The 23,407-nt window shown below is 47.5% G+C and overlaps 3 protein-coding genes across 7 annotated transcripts in view; all 3 read left to right on the top strand.

The window, feature by feature from the left end:
- Positions 1 to 1,657: 1,657 nt before the first annotated feature.
- LOC119906944 (zinc finger protein 2-like) lies at positions 1,658 to 5,443 on the top strand. Of its 2 annotated transcripts, XM_038724414.1 has the most exons (3): positions 1,928 to 2,064; positions 2,743 to 2,858; positions 2,950 to 5,443. In XM_038724414.1, the coding sequence occupies exons 2-3, from the start codon at positions 2,831 to 2,833 to the stop codon at positions 5,124 to 5,126; spliced, it is 2,205 nt and encodes a 734-aa protein (XP_038580342.1). In that variant the 5' UTR covers positions 1,928 to 2,064; positions 2,743 to 2,830; the 3' UTR covers positions 5,127 to 5,443. The 2 variants fall into 2 exon arrangements, with proteins under 2 accessions (XP_038580341.1, XP_038580342.1); XM_038724413.1 differs by lacking the exon at positions 2,743 to 2,858 and having other exon boundaries at positions 1,658 to 2,064.
- A 1,771-nt stretch (positions 5,444 to 7,214) lies between these two features.
- Positions 7,215 to 11,307, top strand: LOC119906945 (zinc finger protein 250-like). The gene is made up of 3 exons (XM_038724415.1): positions 7,215 to 7,560; positions 9,284 to 9,562; positions 9,855 to 11,307. The coding sequence occupies exons 1-3, from the start codon at positions 7,314 to 7,316 to the stop codon at positions 10,805 to 10,807; spliced, it is 1,479 nt and encodes a 492-aa protein (XP_038580343.1). The 5' UTR covers positions 7,215 to 7,313; the 3' UTR covers positions 10,808 to 11,307.
- Positions 11,308 to 15,193: 3,886 nt separating this feature from the next.
- LOC119906942 (atrial natriuretic peptide receptor 1-like) overlaps positions 15,194 to 23,407 on the top strand; it is a 62,578-nt gene continuing 54,364 nt past the window's right edge. Inside the window, exons 1-2 of one of the 4 annotated variants that reach the window (XM_038724406.1) lie at positions 15,194 to 15,464; positions 22,311 to 23,043. In XM_038724406.1, the coding sequence (XP_038580334.1) occupies positions 22,344 to 23,043 (700 nt within the window). In that variant the 5' untranslated portion in view covers positions 15,194 to 15,464; positions 22,311 to 22,343. The other 3 variants (XM_038724407.1, XM_038724408.1, XM_038724409.1) reach the window with 3 other exon arrangements.

The raw sequence follows: 23,407 nt of genomic DNA on the forward strand, positions 1-23,407 counted from the left end.
GCACGAGATCTACAACTGACAATACAAGCTAGTAAGGGCAGCAATAAATAATAGTAAGAGCTAATAGCACGTATATGGCATTAATGGGGTAAATACCTAGGGAAGGAAGGGTTAACAAAAAGTCATGTTTGCTCTATAAAGCTGATGATACACAGTGCAACTTTCAGAGCAATCGTGCAGGGCAACATAGCCGTCAATGGTAATGAGTAATTGTTGGGCTTCTGTAAATAACATCACAGAGTTCGGTCTAGACCTGCTGTTTTATGAAAAGCGCTGTGAGATAACTGTTGTTGTGATTTGGCGCTATATAAATAAAATTGAATAGAAATAAAGATTACTACCGTAATCCCCTTCCCCCACCACCCGCCCCGCAACGCTGCTATCCATTCAAAACATAGTCGGACTTGCCACTAGCAAGATTGCCCAGCAACATTGCTAAAAGTTGCCCCGTGTATCATCAGCTTAAAATTGTGAAAAATGTCCATCAGTGTTTCCCAAAACCCAAGGTGGCATCCTCAAATGTCCACAACCCAAAGATATTCAGTTTACTGTCATAGAGGAGGAAAGAAACCAGAAATAATTCACATTTGAGAAGCTCACATCAGAGAATTTGGACATAGTTTCTTAGAAAAATGAATCAGAACAAATCAATTATAAAATTATCAAAATAGTTGGCGATAATTTAATAGTTAATCGACTAATCGTTGCAGCTCTAGTGTTTACACCTCTAACATTAATACAGTTTTCCATTCTACTGCACCTTTAGAAGTTTTTAACACAAGCAGCTGAACAGAACTGAGAAACTCTGATCTCATACAGTGAACATGCTGATCAGACCGCCTGCAGCCTCAGCGACGAAGGATCAGCTAATTCATCAGCGCTTAACAGAGTTTTCCTCAGTCTGCTGGATAATAAAATGTTCTGTTCAAAGGATGCACTTTGCTTCTTTTCTGTCTGTAAACACTACAATACCCATGAGCCTCTGCTGCTGTGGAAACCTGTCACCACATTTTAGTTTGAACGTGTTTGGTTTTCTTTTCCAAGTTCAGAAATCTTTGACCAGCGACTCAGATAAGTTTTCTGATTATAGTTTTTCACATTTTCTTTAATTGTTTATACTTATATTAATACTTAATATTTTCTGTACATGTTCCAAAGTGCAAGTCTAAAGACTGCTTTAAAGTGTCTATGCTGTCATGAAACTTAACCTGAAAACAATCACTTTTACAGATACTGAGTTTGTGTGTATTTGTACTTCTGCTCAGGTCTTCTGCAGTACTTTTACAGTAAATGCAGACCTGAACAGTTGTTTGTTAGTAGTAACCGTGACAGTAAGTACTAGAAGTTCAGTTTCCACTGGTATTAACAAATACTTGTTGCTTTCCCTAGTGGTAGTAGTGTCAGTATCGGTAGTATCAGTATTATCAGTAGCAGTATCAGTTATCAGTGGTATTATCTGTGGTAATATCAGTAGTAGTAGTATCAGTGGTATTATGAGTTATCAGTAACATCTAGTATCAGTAGTAGTAGTATCAGGGGTATTATCATTTAACAGTAGTAATCAATAGTTGTAGTAGTGTCAGTACTGCTATCAGTAGTATTATCTCTAATATTAGCAGTAGTTTTCTCAGTGGTAGCTCTAACAGTAGGCTATCGTCCGGTCCAGCAGGTGGCAGCCTCAGGCTCTCGCTCCTCTCACAGTGACTCGTTGACCCGGAACAGACGCGTGTTGTTTTCCTGCGGACCGGGGGACGGAGCCCTGGACCGGGATGTCTCTGACAGAAGCCCCGCCGCGCTGCGGGCTGCGGGCCCTGACGGTGTCGGTGTCGGAGCAGCTGACCCGGGTCGGGGAGGAGATCTTGGTGCTGCTGGAGAAGCGCGGCGGCTCCGGAGGCCGCCTGCTGCGGCCGCTGCGGCTGCTGATCACCGAGCGGCTGACGGCGGCGGCCGGGCAGATCGTCGGGCTGCTGGAGCGGGAGGTGGAGGAGTACCGGCGGCAGCTGGAGCGGCAGAGCCGGCTGCTGGAGGCGGTGCTGAGCCCGGTGGTCCGACTGAACCGGACAGGTGAGTTCAGAACCCGGTTCCCCTACAGACTGCTGCTAGGTATCCACAGGTCACTACACTCTGTAAACAGGAACAGAGGGACGCTGTTGGGGCGGCTGTGGCTCAGGAGGTAGAGCGGGTTGGCCGTTAATCGGAAGGTCGGCGGTTCGATCCCTGGCTCCCCCTGGTTGCGTGCCTGTATGAATGAGTGTGAATGTTAGTTTCCGTTTGAGCACTTAGGCTCAGTGTATGAATGTGTGTGACTGGTGAATGCAGATGTAAAAAGACTAGAAAGGCGCTATACAAGTACGGAGCATTTACATTTACATCCAGCTGATCAGACTACATCTGATATCAGCAGCCGGAGGCTTCGGGAGGAAAATCAGCTGCTGAATTGATCTGAATTGTTGACTATTGATGTGAACTGTTGTGATGGTGGTAAACAGCAGAAATACAGCGTTCACGTTACAAAGTCATCCAAAGTGGTCCGGCCTCGGTGCTTCTCCGTCCTCAAGAACAACACGCACCACAGTGGCGCCACGTAAAAGTTGAAGTTCCTGCTTCTTTTTCTGTGGCGGCCTTCCTGTGTACTGTTGTTGTTGTTGTTGTTGTTGTTGTTGTTGAGAGTGACGGCAACTCCAGCATGTGACTCATGTACAGACTCATTTGTAAAGTTTTGACATGAAGTTCTTCTTACAGACGCACCAGTCTGATCCATTCCACCTGATTCTTCGGACCGGGTCTCGTCCGTGATGTGACAGATCCACATTAAAATGTCACTGTGATTATGAAAAGGCTGCGTCATCAAATCAGAAGTAAACTCAGCCGCTCGTCTGCAGCAGCAACAACTTGACCAGCTCTTTGAAGCTGCATGAACTAATTATCATTTACATTTTTTTCTTCCAGATTCCCTGAGCTCGTCCACCTGCAGGACGACCAGCGCCGACGGAAACCTCCTGCTGTCTGAGGCCGACCCAGACCGCCTCCCCACAGCCCCGCCCAGTTCCGCCTCCTCAGACGTCTCTGCAGCTGAGAGCGAGGACACCGACGAGGACTGGAGAGGAAGCGACAGCTCCGCCACTAACAAAGAAACAAGCGGGACGAGGACGGATGGAAGACGGAGCTCTGGTGGTCGGAGACGGGAGGCGGCGCCATCGGACCGGCCCGCTCATCGCTGCGTCATCTGTGGAAAAACTTTCCGGCATAAAGGGAATCTGGTGAAACACGTGGAAACACACTCAGACAACCCAGAGTGTCTCTGCGGAGTCTGTGGCGAACACTTCAAGTCTTCAGACGGTTTGTTCGACCATCTCAGATCTCACAGAGAAACTGACAGCGGCGGCGGGACATGTGAGATTTGCGGGAAGACGTTTCAGAACATGGAGACACACATGAGGAGTCACACCGGAGTCAAACCGTACAGATGCGACGTCTGCGGCAAGAGCTTCCCCCGACCCGGAGCACTGAGGAGACACAAGAAGATCCACAGCAGGAGGACGCCTGACGTCTGCCCGATCTGTGGACTGACCTTCACCCAAAACCAGCTGCTCCAGGATCACCTAAAGACCCACGAAGAAGACGACGGTGACCAGAGCGAGGACGAGGACGGTCAGTCAGAGACACTGAAACCAAAGAAAGATCGGAGGCAGAGCTCTGGACTGAAGTCATCTCAGTTCTCCTCGCTGTGCTGCAGAGTCTGCGGTGATTCCTTCCACAGCCGAGGGTTCTTGAGGAAACACGCTGAGACGCACTGCAGGGAGTCTCAGAGCGTCTGTGGCGTCTGTGGACAGCAGCTAGACTCACCTGACGCTCTGCTGACTCACCTGCAGTCTCACCGGGAGACCAGCGGCACCTGCAGCATCTGCGGTAAGAGTTTCCAGAACATGGAGACTCACATGCGAAGCCACACGGGGATCAAACCGTACCGCTGTGGCGTCTGCAACAAACGTTTCCCCCGACCCGGAGCGCTGAGGCGCCACAAGAAGATCCACGGTGGGGAGCGACCGTACGCCTGCCAGCACTGCGGGAAGACGTTCATCGAAAGCAGCGCCTTAAAGACTCACAGCAGGAGCCACTCATGGGAGATCCACGACGATGAGGATGCCGAGCCTCCGCCGGACTCTCAGAGCCTGAAGTCTGAGACGGAGATCAGGCCAACTGTCAGAGAGAACGCCAAGGTGTCGACTCAGACGTCTCACAGCTGTCAAGTCTGCGGGGAGGCTTTTCAGAGTAAAGGTAGTTTGAGGAAACACGCTAAGAGTCACTCAGCAGAGTCTGTGTGCGGCGTCTGCGGTGAAAGTGTACTGCCACCAGAGACCCTGACGGACCACCTGCAGGGTCACAGAGACGCCGGCAAAATCTGTCACATCTGCGGTAAAACCTACCAGAACATCGAGACTCACATGCGGAGTCACACCGGCATCAAACCGTACTGCTGCGGCGTCTGCGGTAAATCCTTCCCGCGGCCTGGTGCCCTGCGGCGCCACAAGAGGATCCACAGCGGGGAGCGACCGTACATCTGCGAGTTCTGCGGGAAGACGTTCATCGACAACGGAGCTCTGACGACGCACATCAGGAACCACACTGGAGACAAACCAGCCCACCGGGTCTCCTGTGAGACCTGCGGGAAGAGCCTGGCGTCAGTCCACGTCCTGGAGGTCCACAAGAGGATCCACACAGGCGAGAAGCCGTTTCAGTGCCGCGTCTGCGGGAAGACCTTCAGGCAGGTGGGAGGGCTAAACGCCCATATGCTAACCCACACCGGGGAAAAGCCGTTCAGCTGCAGCCTCTGCAACAAGAGCTTCAGCACCAAAGGATACCTGGAGACCCACATCCGCTTCCACAAGAAGGAGCGAGCGTTCAGCTGCCACCTGTGCTGGAAGGCCTTCGTCACCAAGAACGACCTGAAGAAACACCTGCTGACGCACACCGGCGAGAAACCCTACAGCTGCAGGGTCTGCGGGAAGAGCTACCAGGAGAAACGCTCCAGAGACGTCCACATGAAGGTCCACCTGGACGTCCGGATCAGCAAAGAACCAATCAGGAGGCAGGACGGTCTGCAGCCAGACTTCATACAGCTGTAGAGTTCACACAGACCGGGTTCATATTTACAAACTGACGGACCACCAGCGGGGTCATCAGCAGACACAAAACTCTTTGTCTTTGGACCCAGAATCACCAAAAATTTTATAAATTATCCTCTAAAGTTCAAATATGTTTCACAAAAATCTAACTTTTTTATTTTTCAATTTTAAAAAATGTACAAACTGTATTTTCAGACGTTTGTTTCAGCACGTAGATTCATTTTGTCGTTTTAGAGCACGGCCGAGTATATTTCAGGATTTTAAAATCCAATATTTTGGCCGATATACTTATTCGACTGACCTCCAAACACGTGTTGCCAATAGCGGAGCTGCAGAGCGCCCTCTGGTGCACAAACTATGCAACAACACTGATAACCGTTTCTTTTGAATTGTCAAATATGAGCTAATATGAACAGTGATACTGATTAATGTGCAACTAGCTCATATCACTGATTTATCGGTCGGGCTCTAATCATTATGTCATGAATCTTGATAAATGAGAACGTTTACCATCCTGTCATATTTACATTAAACCTGCAGGAACTGATTCTCTGTTAGCTCTGTCTCCAGCAGCTCCTGAGGGAATTACCTGGCTCTTTAGCTGCTGAACGCTCCTCTATGTTCGCCACATTGAGCGCCATCAGAATCCAACGGGGGCGGAGTGGTAGTGGGCTGGTAAGCCCTCCGATGCAGCTTGTTGAAGGTGTGTAACAGCCTTGGCTGCACGACGGAGGACTTTCTTTCACATGTGACTTTGCAGGTTCACATGTAGGATTTTTAAATCCTGAAACTACCAACATTTCATATCATCATTCACAGGTTAACAACATTGTGTTTAAATAAAAAATGATCTTGTCTGATAGACAGCTGTTGTTTTTATTGAATCATATTCATCTTATACGAAAATCACCAGCCAAAACAAAATAGCCGACATGAAACGACAGAATAATAGAAGAGTTCAGTAACAAGCAAGAAAGAAAACTAGTTAAGTCTTTTTACTTTTTAACTTTTGAAATGTATTTGTGAATGTAATATATTTTAGATAAGAGGTTCAAATATACACATTGGCTTTTCTTTACAATGATTATGAATCTTTTCATAAAAGAATAGAAGTTATATTTTGTAAATATCTAAAGTCAGTCTTAAAGAAATATTTGACACAAACACAGAATGAATAACAAAAGCTTTCAGTTTCATTATTTAAAAAAATAAACTTTTCCTCAACATCAATCCTGAATCTTAATACAGCTGCTGGTTATTTGATCCACATGTTACAGCAGTGAGTGCAGCGGTGACATCACATCCTGTTTACGCTGGGGGGGGTAGTTTGTGGTGGCGAGGGACTAGTTTCAGGAAGGCCCTGAGTCTGTTCGTCAGTAACACGTTTATTTTAGGTTTAAATGAAACAAAGTCACAAATAATGTTAATAATAATAATAATGTTAACTGTCTGGGATCCTTGACTGTGTCCCTGGGGTAACTGAACGAGTTCCAGGGGTCCTTGAATTATTCCAGAGAGCGTTCAGATATTCCCATGAGTGACTGAATTAGATCAATGACCAGTGTAATGAGTTCTGGGGGTCCTTGAAACGCTCCAGAGGTCTTTAAATCAGTTCAGCTTCAGAGAAACGGACTTCCTCCTGGAGTGTGAAGTATTCAGATCCTTTACTGCAGTAAAAGTACTAAAACCACACTGTGAAAAATCAATAACTGCAGTGAAATGTTGTACTGTCCTCTCCTCAGATTCTTCTTCTTCACAACCAACAGTCCAAAACTCATTAAAATAACACATTAGTGAAACTGGAACCATGAAACGTTTCTACATGAAAAATGATGTAAGCCATCAAAATAGTTTCTTTCACTTGACTGTCAGCTGTTTAAGCTGTTGGAGTTTAATTTATAACATTTTATTTTAAAAGCTCTTTGTAACAGTCTGACTTTGTAAAGTAACTGAAGCTGTCAGATAAATGTAGTGAAGTACAACACAAAGTGACATGAGAGGAAAATACTCAAGTACAAATAGCCTTCCTCTGACTTGTACTTGTGACGTGTACTTACTGTCTCCACACGAGCTTTTATTGTGAAGACTTCCGGTCCGCCGCTGCCTCCGTGTGGACTGTTTCCGCTCGTTAAACCGGCAGCAGCGGCGTCTTCTCTCCTCATCCCGGTGTTTCCAGTCGGTACCGACATGTTGCAGCTCGACCTGCTGCGGCTGTTTGTCGACCAGCAGCTCGCCGCCGTCACCGACGACATTTTCCGCCGTTTCGCCAAAACGATCGCCGAATATGAAAGCGAAGTTTTCCGGTTAAAACAAGAGTCCGACCGACAGCGGAGGCTGCTGCAGGCTGCAGGACTACCGGGTCACGGACCGGAGGACGGACCGGGCCACGGACCGGAGGACGGACCGGAGGACGGACCGGGTCACGGACCGGCAGGTAAGTGGACAGAAGTTTAAAGTCTGCTGGTTTGAGGAAGAAAATGTCCGCCGAGTGTGACGTAGCTGTATTTTCCCGCCAGATGTCGCTGTTGTCGTTTAAACTGTAAACATGTATTTTAGCTGGTTCGCAGCTTTACTGACTAAAACATCAACTAGTTGATGGGACAAAGCAAGGAGAGCTTTGTATGCAATAAAAAGAAACATTAAAATTTAAATTCCAATTTAAATCTGGCTTCAAATTTTCCAATTTCTACTAGAACCAATAATTCGATATTGCAATTCAGAATAGACTCATAAATATAATAATTGTTCTGAACAGTTTTCAAATTATTATTATTTTCATTGTCTATTATTTAAGTAATTGTTCTCTTTATTTGTTTTTGTTTTTTAATCTCACATTTGATACTGGTTTTCTGATCAAAATTACACATTGTCTCACACACGTTTACTGTTTTAGTGTGTGTGTGTGTGTGTGTGTGTGTGTGTATGTATATAAAAACGTGTATATAATTTTTTTTTTTATATATATAATTTTTTATTTATTTTTAATAGTGATTAATGAACTGTATACAATTAATTGTTCTTTTGTAATTTATTTGTAGCTTTGGCAAGATTGTTGTTTTACATTCATGCCAATAAAGCTAGATTGAATTGAACTGAGAGACATCATTCACAAACCGACAAAGAGAGATAGATACCATTCACACAGAGACAGAGAGAGACAGAGACATCATTCACACAGACAGAGAGAGACAGAGACATCATTCACACAGAGAAAAAGACAGACAGACATCATTCACACAGAGACAGATACATCATTCACACAGAGGGAGAGGGACAAAGACATCATTCACAGAGAGAGACAGAGGCATCATTCACACAGACATAGAGAGACAGAGGCATCATTCACACAGACATAGAGAGACAGATACATCATTCACACAGAGGGAGAGGGACAAAGACATCATTCACACAGAGAGAGACAGAGGCATCATTCACACAGACATAGAGAGACAGAGACATCATTCACACAGACATAGAGAGACAGAGACATCATTCACACAGACAGAGAGAGACAGAGACATCATTCACACAGAGAAAAAGACAGACATCATTCACACAGAGACAGATACATCATTCACACAGAGGGAGAGGGACAAAGACATCATTCACACAGAGAAAGACAGAGGCATCATTCACACAGACAGAGAGACAGAGGCATCATTCACACAGAGAGACACGGAGACATTGATACAGAGAGAGACATAGACACCATTCACACACAGGGAGAGAGAGACAGATACATCATTCACACAGAAGGAGTGAGACAGATACATCATTCACACAGAGGGAGTGAGACAGAGACATCATTCACACAGATACAGAGAGAGACAGATGCATCATTCACACAGATACAGAGAGAGACAGATGCATCATTCACACAGATACAGAGAGAGACAGATGCATCATTCACACAGAGGGAGAGACCGAGACAGATGGATCAAAGACATGATTCACACAGAGGGAGAGAGACAGAGACATGATTCACACAGAGGGAGAGAGACAGAGACATGATTCACACAGAGGGAGAGAGACAGACATTCACACAGAGACAGAGAGAAAGACAAAGATATCATTCACACAGAGGGAGAGACATCATTCACACAGAGACATCATTCACACAGTCCTTTTGATATTAACTACCTGTCTTTATCTCTCAGGTGTTTTTCAGGTTTTCTCAACAGATGAACAGCAGGTGAGGGGGCGGGGCCTACATTTGCATCTTAACCAGGAAGAGGGCGGAGCTTTAGGACCAGAGGAGACCTTTACGAAGTCCATACAGAGTCATGAATGGCTGAGGGAGAGTCCTTCGTCCAATCGGATCCTGTCCTGCAGGGAGGAGGCGGGGCCTGAACCTACTGTCTACAAGAAGGAAATGGATGAGGGTCACATGATGCTGGAGGCTGCAGTCAGAGCAGAGATTAGCTCCCAGCAGGAAGGTCGGTACAAAAGGAGTAGAATCCAGAGTAACTGATGGTTTTTAGTACTACATGATGTCAGCTGTGGACACGCCACTGACCACAACCTGAAGCAGTGCATGCTGGGAGCTGAGACACAACTAAAGCCTAACATTTTCTAATGAGTCACCTTCAAACATTTCAAGACCATTGATTAAGTTACTTTTAATGAATATTAGCCTCTCAGGATCCGTCTCAGGATTTCAGGACCTGCTTCTGGGGCGTCACTGAAACTCAGAATGTTTGTTTACATCATGTTGTTCTCATCCTCCAGGTGTTCTGCAGGTTTTAACCACAGAAGAAGAACAGGGGGGGGGGCAGAGCGTCAGGCTGCACGTCAAAGAGGAGGAGGAGGAGACTGACACCAAGTTCACGCAGAGTCCTGATTGGCTGATGAAGAGCGATCATGTTCTGTTCCACAGAGGGGAGGACCTTCTCGCCGCCCCCCCAGACAGCCATCTGATAAGACCTAAACCTGGAGAGACCAGCGAACCTGCAGACCACAGCAGGGACTCCGTTGTCCAATCAGAGTCATCTACTGAAGACAGTGACGACACTCAGTCTGATCCAGGTCTGCAGAGGACTCAGGGGACTGGGACTCGCCCTCCTGCAGACCAGAATCTGCTGGTCTGCGGCAGCTGTGGCCGGGAATTCAGCTCAAAGCGAACTCTGAGGAAACACATCAGACAAAACATGTCTCAGGACCAGGACCAGATGTCCTGCAGCCTCCGCAGACCGAGGGCCCCCTTCCAGAATCCTGCCAAGTCCTTCAGCTGCAGAGTCTGCGGGAGTTCCTTCTACACGCAGGGGATTTTGGTCCGGCACGCCGAGATCCACTGCAAGGAGCCCGACAGCCGGTGCGGGGCCTGCGGGGACCAACTGGAGTCTACCGAGGCCCTGAGAGTCCACCTGCGGTCCCACAGAGAGCTGGGTAGCACCTGCGATGTGTGTGGGAAGAAGAGCAGCTCCATCAAGAGGATGGAGATCCACAAACGGGTCCACACCGGAGAGAAACCGTACCGATGCAGGTTCTGTAGTCGAGACTTCAGCAGGAAGGAGAGTCTGGAGAGACACATGAAGGTCCACACCGGGGACAGGCCGCACTGCTGTGGACTCTGCAGGAAGACCTTCACCAGGAGGGAGTATCTGGTCCACCACCTGAAGACCGGCCACACAGAGAGACCAGGTCCACCTGCAGGGGCCGAGCCGTTCAACGTGGCACTCTGAAAGCCGTCAGAACAGAAAATAAGACAGCTCGAAAGACTTTCAAGAGCTTCAGGATCTAAACGTTTCACCGAACGCCACGAAGCTTCTGTGAAGATTAAAAGGAAAATGTAAGACTTTTATAAATGAAAACCCTTAATGGAGTTTGGTGTCTGCCGGTTTCTCTTCAGATCTCAGCAGCTCGTTCACCAAGTCACTGAGTCGATCAACAGAAAATGAACGAACAGTTTTGATGATCGTTTCCTGTGTGTCTGCTGCGGCCCCTCAGGGAACACGTCCCTCAGGTAGTTTGGATCTTCAGTAAGTCGTATCCCTGAATTGTGCTGAGAGATGGAAGTGAAGTCACCTGACTGGACAGGAAACTCACCTGGATCAGTTTTTCTTGTGTTTGTCTGAGTGCCTAACATTTCTCTGAGCCGATCAGCATCATATTATCAGTACATCATCCGAACGACGGGATTTTGGTTTTACTTTTATTAAAATTCTTTTAATTTACCTCAGTGTTCAGCGACTGGTTTCATTATTATTGACTGACATTAACTCAAAAATGCAACAGGAAAGACGCCTGAACGTGATGATGTATAAATAATAATATGAGCTCAAAGAAGACATGAACAGATCAAATAAAAAATGAAAAGCCCAACCTTCAGGTTTACATTAGGATGTTTCACTAAGAGCAAAATAAGCAGGAGTTTTACATCAAGTGATGACGTCCAAATACATTTAACAAACCTGTTCACTGAATTTCAAACATATTTCAGCAAACAAATGAACATAGGAACAAATCAAAAGGTGGAAACTGTACGCCTCTTTCATAAAAAGAAGAAGGAAAATAAAACCCAGAAAGGCTTCTTCTGTTTTAATTTACGAACGGAGAATTAAAACGAACACGATCTCCGTCCACAGCAGCGTTTTAGCTGCGTATCAGAGTTGAAAACAACTGAAAACGCACAGCTAGCGGTCGTTCAGGTACACTGGGCGTGTGCGTGCCGGTGTAACCATGAAGCAGATGGTCTGTTCCGTAGTTACAGAAGATTTTGAGAAGAATAAAGGTCTGCAGACGAAGAAACGCTCTAGCATGGACCAATAACGCACTGGGACTGTTACTGAATGTAAAGTGCAATTTATACTTCTGCGTCAAATCGACGGCGTAGGCTACGGGGCTACGGCTGGGTAGCCTCGCAATGCCTCCGAGTTGACCGGAAGTACCCCGCGCTTTGAAGTAACATTTACTAGCAGTCAAAACGGCGGCTGTCACACGGTGAATCGATATATTTAATCATTGCAACCCGAGCGAAATGACTTGTTTTGCTATCAGAATGTGATCCACTCGGTCGGTAACATTTGAAAAGGCTACACCAGCCGCACGTTTACGATTTTACCTCTATTCACGTTAGTGGAGCGCTGAACCGGATGTTAACCTGCTCGGACGGAAAAAGTCAACACAGTGGACGCTGTAGCGCTACTGCCAACGGGTGTTTGGGGGTGTAAATGCAGAATGACGGACACACCTACGCACCAGTATGAACGCATGGCTACGTGCGTAGCCTACGCAGGAGTATAAATGGGCCTTAAGACAGGACTGTGTCGAAGGAAAACAGACTGGGAGTCAAAGTAAACGGCGACATGCACAGTAGCCGACAAGTGAAGGAAGATAGGCCAAAGTGTTATTTGCATGGTACAAAATATTTTATAAAAATACCAACTCAAAAACTCTGTTAGCAGCATCGTGTTTCTGCTTTGCACGACTTATAAGAGCCAATCAGAGAGCCGAGCGTCTGCGTCTGCATCAGCGTTTCTGAAGTCCTCCGTTTTGGCTGTCTGCACTAACACGCCCTCCGGAGTTTCAAAATGCAAACGGGGTCGGCAGCGTTTCCAAACTTCTTCCTTTTAGGTCTTCGTTTTCGCCGTTTCAGTCTGGACGGGAGGAGCAGACGTAGCAGAAGGTCTCCGTTTTAATTTGAAAAGCAGCAGTATGGGCGGGGCCCCCTGCTGGCCGCTAGAGAGGACGCAGGTTTAAGTCGCCCCCTGCTGGCCGCTAGAGAGGACGCAGGTTTAAGTCGCCCCCTGCTGGCCGCTGGCAGAGAGGACGCAGGTTTAAGTCGCCCCCTGCTGGCCGCTGGCAGAGAGGACGCAGGTTTAAGTCGCCCCCTGCTGGCCGCTGGCAGAGAGGACGCGGGTTTAAGTCGCCCCCTGCTGGCCGCTAGAGAGGACGCAGGTTTAAGTCGCCCCCTGCTGGCCGCTAGAGAGGACGCAGGTTTAAGTCGCCCCCTGCTGGCCGCTAGAGAGGACGCAGGTTTAAGTCGCCCCCTGCTGGCCGCTAGAGAGGACGCAGGTTTAAGTCGCCCCCTGCTGGCCGCTGGAGAGGACGCAGGTTTAAGGCGCCCCCTGCTGGCCGCTGGCAGAGAGGACGCAGGTTTAAGTCGCCCCCTGCTGGCTGGCAGAGAGGACGCAGGTTTAAGGCGCCCCCTGCTGGCTGGCAGAGAGGACGCAGGTTTAAGGCGCCCCCTGCTGGCTGGCAGAGAGGACGCAGGTTTAAGGTGCTTCAGATCTCCGAGCCGGAGCTTCCTGCTTGTCTGCAGTGAAACCTGCTGTTTGTTTGTTGACGTTCTTTAGAGAACAGAGTCATTTCCTTCCTTGTAACACAGAACATTCTGTGACGGCGCTCAGCTGGCGTCTGAGTGGTGCATTCAAGTGCAACATTTACCGTCAGACACAAGAAATATGCAAGTACAAACAGTGTTTTCATTAACAGGAGAGTGTGGGAGGTGAGTGGGGGGGGGGATCGTTTCCAGGAAGGGGTACAGAGAGGGAGAGCGTGTGTGTCGGTGTGTGTGTGTTCGTTGCTAAGTGACTTCCTGGTCCACCGGGTGTATCCTGTTAAAACACACACACACAGTCATTAACTTTACGAACACACACACAGTGAACGTGATGTCAGGATGAAACTTCCCTGCTGTAAACTCAGAGGTCGTTAAACAGTCGGCCTGCTGAGCATGAAGTTTCTGTGACGTTGATGGTTTCGATGTTTGATGACACAAATATTCAGTTTCAGTTCCAGAAATAAACTTTGATCAGAAAAATTTCCAGGTTCTAAAGTCAGGCCCGATATTAAATTAGACATTGGCAAAACTTTATTAGAAAATGTTAACACTGAATAATTTACTGAGCACAGACACCAAGATTACCTCCGTGAAGATATTTCCACCATAACATCAGAGCTCCCTGGATATAATGTGAATATTTCTTAATGAATCTACTTTACAGGTAACACAAAACACCGTCTCACACGAGGAGACAAATAAACAAAGTAGTAATTATAACTAAGTATTCTCACTTCAGTGCTCTGATCTTACGTACAGGTACTAATACCACGCAGTGAAATACTCTGTAACAAGTTAAAGTCCTGCAGTAAACATGTTACTGCAGTAAAAGTACTAATACCACACAGTGACAGTAAAAGTCGAGCCTGCAGTTCCACCCCGCTGCTGTTATTGATCCGTTCTATAAAGCTGTTTAATATGTTTTTATTTGAAAACAACGTCCTCATGAAAGGAGATACAATATTTGCTCTTTGACAAACTCTGTGTCCTGCAACACGAAGAGTCGTCAGCATCTCAGAAACCATAACTACAATACATGTAGTCTGCAGAACCAACTCAGCCTCCTGCTGCTAAAGACAAGCGTGAGGTGACGCAGGATTTTACTGTTGTACCTGCATGTGTGTGCTCTCTGTGAGCTGCTCTGCTTACTGATGTTATGATAAAATATGTAAAGTTATGAACGGACTCTGGTTCAGCAGCAGCTGCCTCCTGCTGACCAGGCCTCTCTCTGCAGTCACAGCTCACTCAGACCAACCAAACCTCTGTGTGATTACACTCCGTTTTACACACGTGTACTCGCTCACTCAACCTCTGCTGCCTTTAAAACATAAAAACATAAAATGTGTCTGAAAATACACAAACTGCTGACTGAGACACACAGAGAGTGGATGTACATTCAGTCCTCACGGTACACGTTCTGTGTACTGGAGCTGTACATGTACACACGGTACACGTTCTGTGTACTGGATCTGTAGTACACGTTCTGTGTACTGGAGCTGTACATGTACACACGGTACACGGAGCTGTGTAGAGTACATGTTGTTCTGTGTTGCAGTAGTACTTGCTGGTCTGTTAGTCAGTAATATTTGTGGATTGCCCCTTTAACAGATTGACAGCTGAGATCAATACCAGCCCCCCCCCCCGTGCCTCTTTAGGGTAATTGAATATTCCCTCCGCAGACTCGCAGGGGGCAGACACGAGCGCGCGCACACGCACACTCAGCATCGTGGTGACTGCCCTCTTGCCCTCTACACCCCACCCACCCCTCCCCGGTGCGCGCATGTTTGCGCGTGTCCGCGGTGCCGCTCGCTGTGGACAGACCCGGACCAGGATCGGTTTCCCTCGCTGTCTCCCGGCCGGCCGGACCAACAGTGCGGCTCGAGACCCGGTGAGCCTCCGGTGTGCCGACGGACCCCGAACAGCTCCCGGTGCGTGCGTGCGTGCGCGCGTGCGGGAGCTGCTGCTGGACTCTCTCCGGTTGTTGCTGTGGAAACATCCGCCCGCTCCTTCTTGTGAAGCTGAGGCTGCTGGACGCGACGGACCGAAGCTCCGAGCAGGTAAACGGACCGGTTCCGACCCACATTGACGTTATTACCCGAGCAGGACTCACGTGTTGCAGCAGTTTGACTGCAATCAGATGTGTTTGAAACTCAGACCGAGACGTTTCCTGACGTCAACACGGGGACGGAACCCTGAGCGCTCGTGTTCGTGCTTCTTCACCGCTGAGTAAAACCTCAGGAAGGTTCGTGCTGCAGGAGTTTGTCACCAGCGTCTGAAATCTTCTGCTGGTTTGTATTTCATCTGATTTCTGTGGAAAGCGCAGCTTTTGGACAGCACGAAGTATCCAGGTCTGCGTGATAAGTACAATATACAGCATATACACACAGTAATACTACAGAATGTTCTACTGCAGTAATGCAGTGTTAATTAGAATATAAGTACTATAGTGTTCTGTGTAAGATGTAAAGATGTGTGATGGAATATTACAGTAATTACATGTGTGATAAACTCAGGAACCTCTCAGGAGTATTAAAGTCACTGATAAAAATATTAAAGAAGCAAAACAAAGTCCTTGATAGAATATTATCTGTAAATCTGCATTGTGTGTTCAGACCTGGAGGCTGCTGTATAAACACTTTAAAATAAAACACAGCTGTAATAATACAAAATGAATAAACACTTAAACAAAGTCATGAAGTTCACCTGTGATGACATCACAATAAAAACAGAACACAAAGTTCTTACAGGAATATAATGAAAATGATTTCTTTAAGAAGAGAATATAATTGGTTCTGTGTCCCTTTAATGTTGCTATAATATTCCTGTTTCATGCCGCGGTTACGTTATTAAAAATGATCATACTGTTAATTATCCCAAATATTTGATGGATCAGCTTCATGTAGAGATCTGTCGTCATTACAGACTTGGTTCTGACTTTTATTGAATAGTTTGTTTGTTAGTGTGACAATCAGGTTGGAAAGTCTCGTGAATAACTCGTGTGATGTTTAATTAACATGTGGTGGTCTCTGGAGAACTGGACAGATGAGGTTCCATTTGCAACTTCAATCACAACATTATAGAAATGATTCAAAATATGAAATATAGATTTCTATTAAGAAGTTGTACACTGTCAATAGTTTTATCAACATCACTGTAAATGAAGGTGCTTTTGTTTATGCTTTGTTTGTGTAGCACTCTTCTCTCTCTCCTAGCAGACTATCGAATGGCCCCAACCAATGTTAGAATATCGACACTAAAGAGTCACGGCTTTACAAAAAGCAGATGTTACACCCAAGCCTTACACACCCTGAGCCGACCAGGGATCTTATTACTTATAATCAATATAAAAATATAAATGTGGCCATTTTTGCTCTGTGGTTGCTTTACTGAAAATTAAATAACGGAATTTTATCATGTTTTTATTTGTTTGAACATTTTGATGACATGATTCACGTTTTCCTTATTGTATATTTAATATTCTGTACAAGAAACATAGAGCATGAGCTCATGTCGTCTAGACCTCGTCAGGAAATTACTTTCCTACTGAGTTTCTGTGATCTTCAATAATAACTTTACACCGACCCTTCCATAAAATGATAACTGCACACCGACGATAACAGCATGCCTGCGTCGCCCTTCCATAAAATGATAACTGCACACCGACGATAACAGCATGCCTGCGTCGCCCTTCCATAAAATGATAACTGCACACCGACGATAACAGCATGCCTGCGTCGCGCTTCCATAAAATGATAACTATACACCGACGATAACGGCACGCCCGCATCACCCTTCCATAAAATGATAACTGTACACCGACGATAACGGCACACCCGCGTCGCCCTTCCATAAAATGATAACTGTACACCGACGATAACGGCACACCCGCATCGCGCTTCCATAAAATGATAACTATACACCGACGATAACGGCACACCCGCATCACCCTTCCATAAAATGATAACTGCACACCGACGATAACAGCATGCCTGCGTCGCCCTTCCATAAAATGATAACTGCACACCGACGATAACAGCATGCCTGCGTCACCCTTCCATAAAATGATAACTGCACACCGACGATAACAGCATGCCTGCGTCGCGCTTCCATAAAATGATAACTATACACCGACGATAACGGCACGCCCGCATCACCCTTCCATAAAATGATAACTGTACACCGACGATAACGGCACACCCGCATCGCGCTTCCATAAAATGATAACTATACACCGACGATAACGGCACACCCGCGTCGCCCTTCCATAAAATGATAACTGTACACCGACGATAACGGCACACCCGCATCGCGCTTCCATAAAATGATAACTATACACCGACGATAACGGCACGCCCGCATCACCCTTCCATAAAATGATAACTGTACACCGACGATAACGGCACGCCTGCATCGCCCTTCCATAAAATGATAACTGTACACCGACGATAACGGCACGCCCGCATCACCCTTCCATAAAATGATAACTGTACACCGTCGATAACTGGATAACTGTACACCGACGATAACGGCACGCCCGCATCGCCCTTCCATAAAATGATAACTGTACACCGACGATAACAGCACACCCGCATCGCGCTTCCATAAAATGATAACTGTACACCGACGATAACGGCACACCCGCATCGCGCTTCCATAAAATGATAACTGTACACCGACGATAACAGCACACCCGCATCGCGCTTCCATAAAATGATAACTGTACACCGACGATAACGGCACACCCGCGTCGCCCTTCCATAAAATGATAACTGTACACCGATGATAACGGCACACCCGCATCGCGCTTCCATAAAATGATAACTATACACCGACGATAACGGCACGCCCGCATCACCCTTCCATAAAATGATAACTGTACACCGACGATAACGGCACGCCTGCATCGCCCTTCCATAAAATGATAACTGTACACCGACGATAACGGCACGCCCGCATCACCCTTCCATAAAATGATAACTGTACACCGTCGATAACTGGATAACTGTACACCGACGATAACGGCACGCCCGCATCGCCCTTCCATAAAATGATAACTGTACACCGTCGATAACTGGATAACTGTACACCGACGATAACGGCACGCCCGCATCGCCCTTCCATAAAATGATAACTGTACACTGAAGATAACTGGATAACTGTACACCGACGATAACGGCACGCCCGCGTCGCCCTTCCATAAAATGATAACTGTACACCGACGATAACTGGATAACTGTACACCGACGATAACAGCACGCCCGCGTCGCCCTTCCATAAAATGATAACTGTACACCGAAGATAACGGCACGCCCGCGTCGCCCTTCCATAAAATGATAACTGTACACCGACGATAACGGCACGCCCGCGTCGCCCTTCCATAAAATGATAACTGTACACCAAAGATAACTGGATAACTGTACACCGACGATAACGGCACGCCCGCATCGCCCTTCCATAAAATGATAACTGTACACCGAAGATAACTGGATAACTGTACACCGACGATAACGGCACGCCCGCGTCGCCCTTCCATAAAATGATAACTGTACACCGACGATAACTGGATAACTGTACACCGACGATAACGGCACGCCCGCATCGCCCTTCCATAAAATGATAACTGTACACCGAAGATAACGGCACGCCCGCGTCACCCTTCCATAAAATGATAACTGTACACCGACGATAACGGCACGCCCGCGTCGCCCTTCCATAAAATGATAACTGTACACCGAAGATAACGGCACGCCCGCCTCACCCTTCCATAAAATGATAACTGTACACCGACGATAACGGCACGCCCGCGTCGCCCTTCCATAAAATGATAACTGTACACCGACGATAACTGGATAACTGTATAACTGTACACCGACGATAACGGCACGCCCGCGCCGCCCTTCCGTAAAATGATAACTGTACACCAAAGATAACTGGATAACTGTACACCGACGATAACAGCACGCCCGCATCGCCCTTCCATAAAATGATAACTGTACACCGACGATAACGGCACGCCCGCATCGCGCTTCCATAAAATGATAACTGTACACCGAAGATAACAGCACGCCCCCGTCGCCCTTCCATAAAATGATAACTGTGCACCGAAGATAACGGCACGTCCGCGTCGCCCTTCCATAAAATGATAACTGTACACCGAAGATAACGGCACGCCCGCATCGCGCTTCCATAAAATGATAACTATACACCGACGATAACGGCACGCCCGCATCGCCCTTCCATAAAATGATAACTGTACACCGTCGATAACTGGATAACTGTACACCGACGATAACGGCACGCCCGCATCGCCCTTCCATAAAATGATAACTGTACACCGTCGATAACTGGATAACTGTACACCGACGATAACGGCACGCCCGCATCGCCCTTTCATAAAATGATAACTATACACTGAAGATAACTGGATAACTGTACACCGACGATAACGGCACGCCCGCGTCGCCCTTCCATAAAATGATAACTGTACACCGTCGATAACTGGATAACTGTACACCGACGATAACGGCACGCCCGCGTCGCCCTTCCATAAAATGATAACTGTACACCGTCGATAACTGGATAACTGTACACCGACGATAACGGCACACCCGCATCGCCCTTTCATAAAATGATAACTATACACCGACGATAACAGCACGCCCACGTCGCCCTTCCATAAAATGATAACTGTACACTGAAGATAACTGGATAACTGTACACCGACGATAACGGCACGCCCGCGTCGCCCTTCCATAAAATGATAACTGTACACTGAAGATAACTGGATAACTGTACACCGACGATAACGGCACGCCCGCGTCGCCCTTCCATAAAATGATAACTGTACACCGACGATAACTGGATAACTGTACACCGACGATAACGGCACGCCCGCGTCGCCCTTCCATAAAATGATAACTGTACACCAAAGATAACTGGATAACTGTACACCGACGATAATGGCACGCCCGCGTCGCCCTTCCATAAAATGATAACTGTACACCAAAGATAACTGGATAACTGTACACCGACGATAACGGCACGTCCGCGTCGCCCTTCCATAAAATGATAACTGTACACCAAAGATAACTGGATAACTGTACACCGACGATAATGGCACGCCCGCGTCGCCCTTCCATAAAATGATAACTGTACACCAAAGATAACTGGATAACTGTACACCGACGATAACGGCACGCCCGCGTCGCCCTTCCATAAAATGATAACTGTACACCGACGATAACGGCACGCCCGCGTCGCCCTTCCATAAAATGATAACTGTACACCGACAATAACGGCACGTCCGCGTCGCCCTTCCATAAAATGATAACTGTACACCGACGATAACGGCACGCCCGCATCGCCCTTCCATAAAATGATAACTGTACACCAAAGATAACTGGATAACTGTACACCGATGATAATGGCACGCCCGCGTCGCCCTTCCATAAAATGATAACTGTACACCAAAGATAACTGGATAACTGTACACCGACGATAACGGCACGCCCGCGTCGCCCTTCCATAAAATGATAACTGTACACCAAAGATAACTGGATAACTGTACACCGATGATAATGGCACGCCCGCGTCGCCCTTCCATAAAATGATAACTGTACACCAAAGATAACTGGATAACTGTACACCGACGATAACGGCACGCCCGCGTCGCCCTTCCATAAAATGATAACTGTACACCGACGATAACGGCACGTCCGCGTCGCCCTTCCATAAAATGATAACTGTACACCGACGATAACGGCACGTCCGCGTCGCCCTTCCATAAAATGATAACTGTACACCGACGATAACGGCACGCCCGCATCGCCCTTCCATAAAATGATAACTGTACACCGACGATAACAGCACGCCCGCATCACGCTTCCATAAAATGATAACTGTGCACCGAAGATAACTGGATAACTGTACACCAACGATAACGGCACGCCCGCATCGCCCTTCCATAAAATGATAACTGTACACCGACGATAACAGCACGCCCGCATTGCGCTTCCATAAAATGATAACTGTACACTGAAGATAACGCCACGTCCGCGTCGCCCTTCCATAAAATGATAACTGTACACCGAAGATAACGGCACGTCCGCGTCGCCCTTCCATAAAATGATAACTGTACACTGAAGATAACGCCACACCCGCATCGCCCTTCCATAAAATGATAACTGTACACTGAAGATAACGCCACACCCGCATCGCCCTTCCATAAAATGATAACTGTACACCGACGATAACGCCACGCCCGCATCGCCCTTCCATAAAATGATAACTGTACACCGACGATAACGGCACGTCCGCGTCGCCCTTCCATAAAATGATAACTGTACACCGAAGATAACGCCACGCCCGCATCGCCCTTCCATAAAATAAAAAAATATAAATATAAAATGATAACCGTTACAGTCAGACAGCAGCGTTTTATGTCGTTTGTGTGTTCTTTACTCTCTGCTGCTGTTTCTGGGGTGGTGATGAATGAATAAATGTAAATGTCATACCAACACTTACATAAGATTGCAAGAGAACGCTGTGACACGCTGTGACACGCTGTGACATGCTGTGACACAGGGACATTGTTTCAGGCATTGTGATTGGTTCAGTCACTCTGTTCATGAAAGTTTATCGTCCACAGACCATTGTTGTTATTATTGATTCATTTTCACACACTTCCTGAGCGTTGCTTAACATCCTCACATGGGGCCCACATGGAGCTAATGGCCAACAGTTTTTGGCGCCCACATGGACTCACTGGCTCAGTTCCCAGGAATCCCAGCAGCTCCTGAAGGGGATCTGTCATTAATAACTCAAACAGGAAAAGCTTTTATTGTAAATCTTGAGGAAAAGGTTTTTTTGTCCTTAATTCATGTTGTGTCTGTTTTTCCCTGCAGCTCGCCTGACAGGCTGTTAGACTGCTCGTCATCATGCTGTCTAGGTGGCTCCTCCTCTTCCTCCTCATCCAATCAGCTGAGTCCTCTGTCATTGCTAGCAACACCACAGAGGATCTTCAAGAGGTGACTCTGGCGGCCATCTTGCCTCTCACTAACACAGACTATGCGTGGGCGTGGCCTAGGGTGGCTCCGGCGCTTCAGCAGGCAGTGTGGCGGGTTAACTCGGACCCCTGGCTGCTGCCGGGCCTGAAGCTCCAGCTGGTTCACGGCAGCTCAGAGAACCGTGAAGGATTCTGCTCGGACTCCATGGCGCCATTGGTCGCCGTCGACATCAAGCTCTCCCACGACCCCTGGGCCTTCATCGGCCCCGGCTGCGACTACTCCTCCTCCCCCGTTGCCCGCTTCACCACCCACTGGGACGTTCCGATGGTTACGGCTGGCGCCCGAGCCATCGGCTTCGAGCACTATGCGGCGGTCACCAACACGGGCCCCACCCACAAGAAGCTGGGCGAGTTTGGCCTGAGGATCCAGAAGACGTTTGGCTGGCATCAGCACGCCATGCTCATCTTCAGTGACAACAAGGACGCCAACGACGACCGTCCGTGCTACTTCGCCGTGGAGGGCCTCTACACGGTGCTGGGGAAAAGCAACATCACCATCCGCGACCACGTCATCGAGGCCGATAACATCAACTACAGGTCGGTCGTCCAGGAAATCCGCGACAACGGCAGAGGTGAGACGCCGCCACTGCCACGGCCACTGCGGCGGCCACTGCCGCCACTGCCTGGTTTCATTTGAACCTTCCTTCCCTCTTTCCTTCCTTCTTTCCTTCCCTCCTTCCTTCCTCCTTTCCCTCCTTCCTTCCTTCCTTCCTTCCTTCGGTGGTCAGTAGTGTAAGATAACGGCTGAGTTAGACGCTTTAACTGCTTTTACTTTCTGTTTTGACTCTCTGACTTGTTTTCTTTCTTCTTCCCTCCTTCCTCCCTTCACCCCTTCCTTCCTAACCTCCCTTTCTCCCTCTCGTCCTGCCTTTATTCCTTCATTCCTTACTCCCTTCCTTACTTCCTTCCCTCCTTCCTTCAGTGATCCGTAGTGTA

Source organism: Micropterus salmoides, unplaced genomic scaffold (genome assembly GCF_014851395.1).
Source record: "Micropterus salmoides isolate LMB-PRFRI ecotype aquatic unplaced genomic scaffold, ASM1485139v1 Ms_hic_scaffold_17, whole genome shotgun sequence".
Classification (NCBI taxonomy): domain Eukaryota; kingdom Metazoa; phylum Chordata; class Actinopteri; order Centrarchiformes; family Centrarchidae; genus Micropterus; species Micropterus salmoides.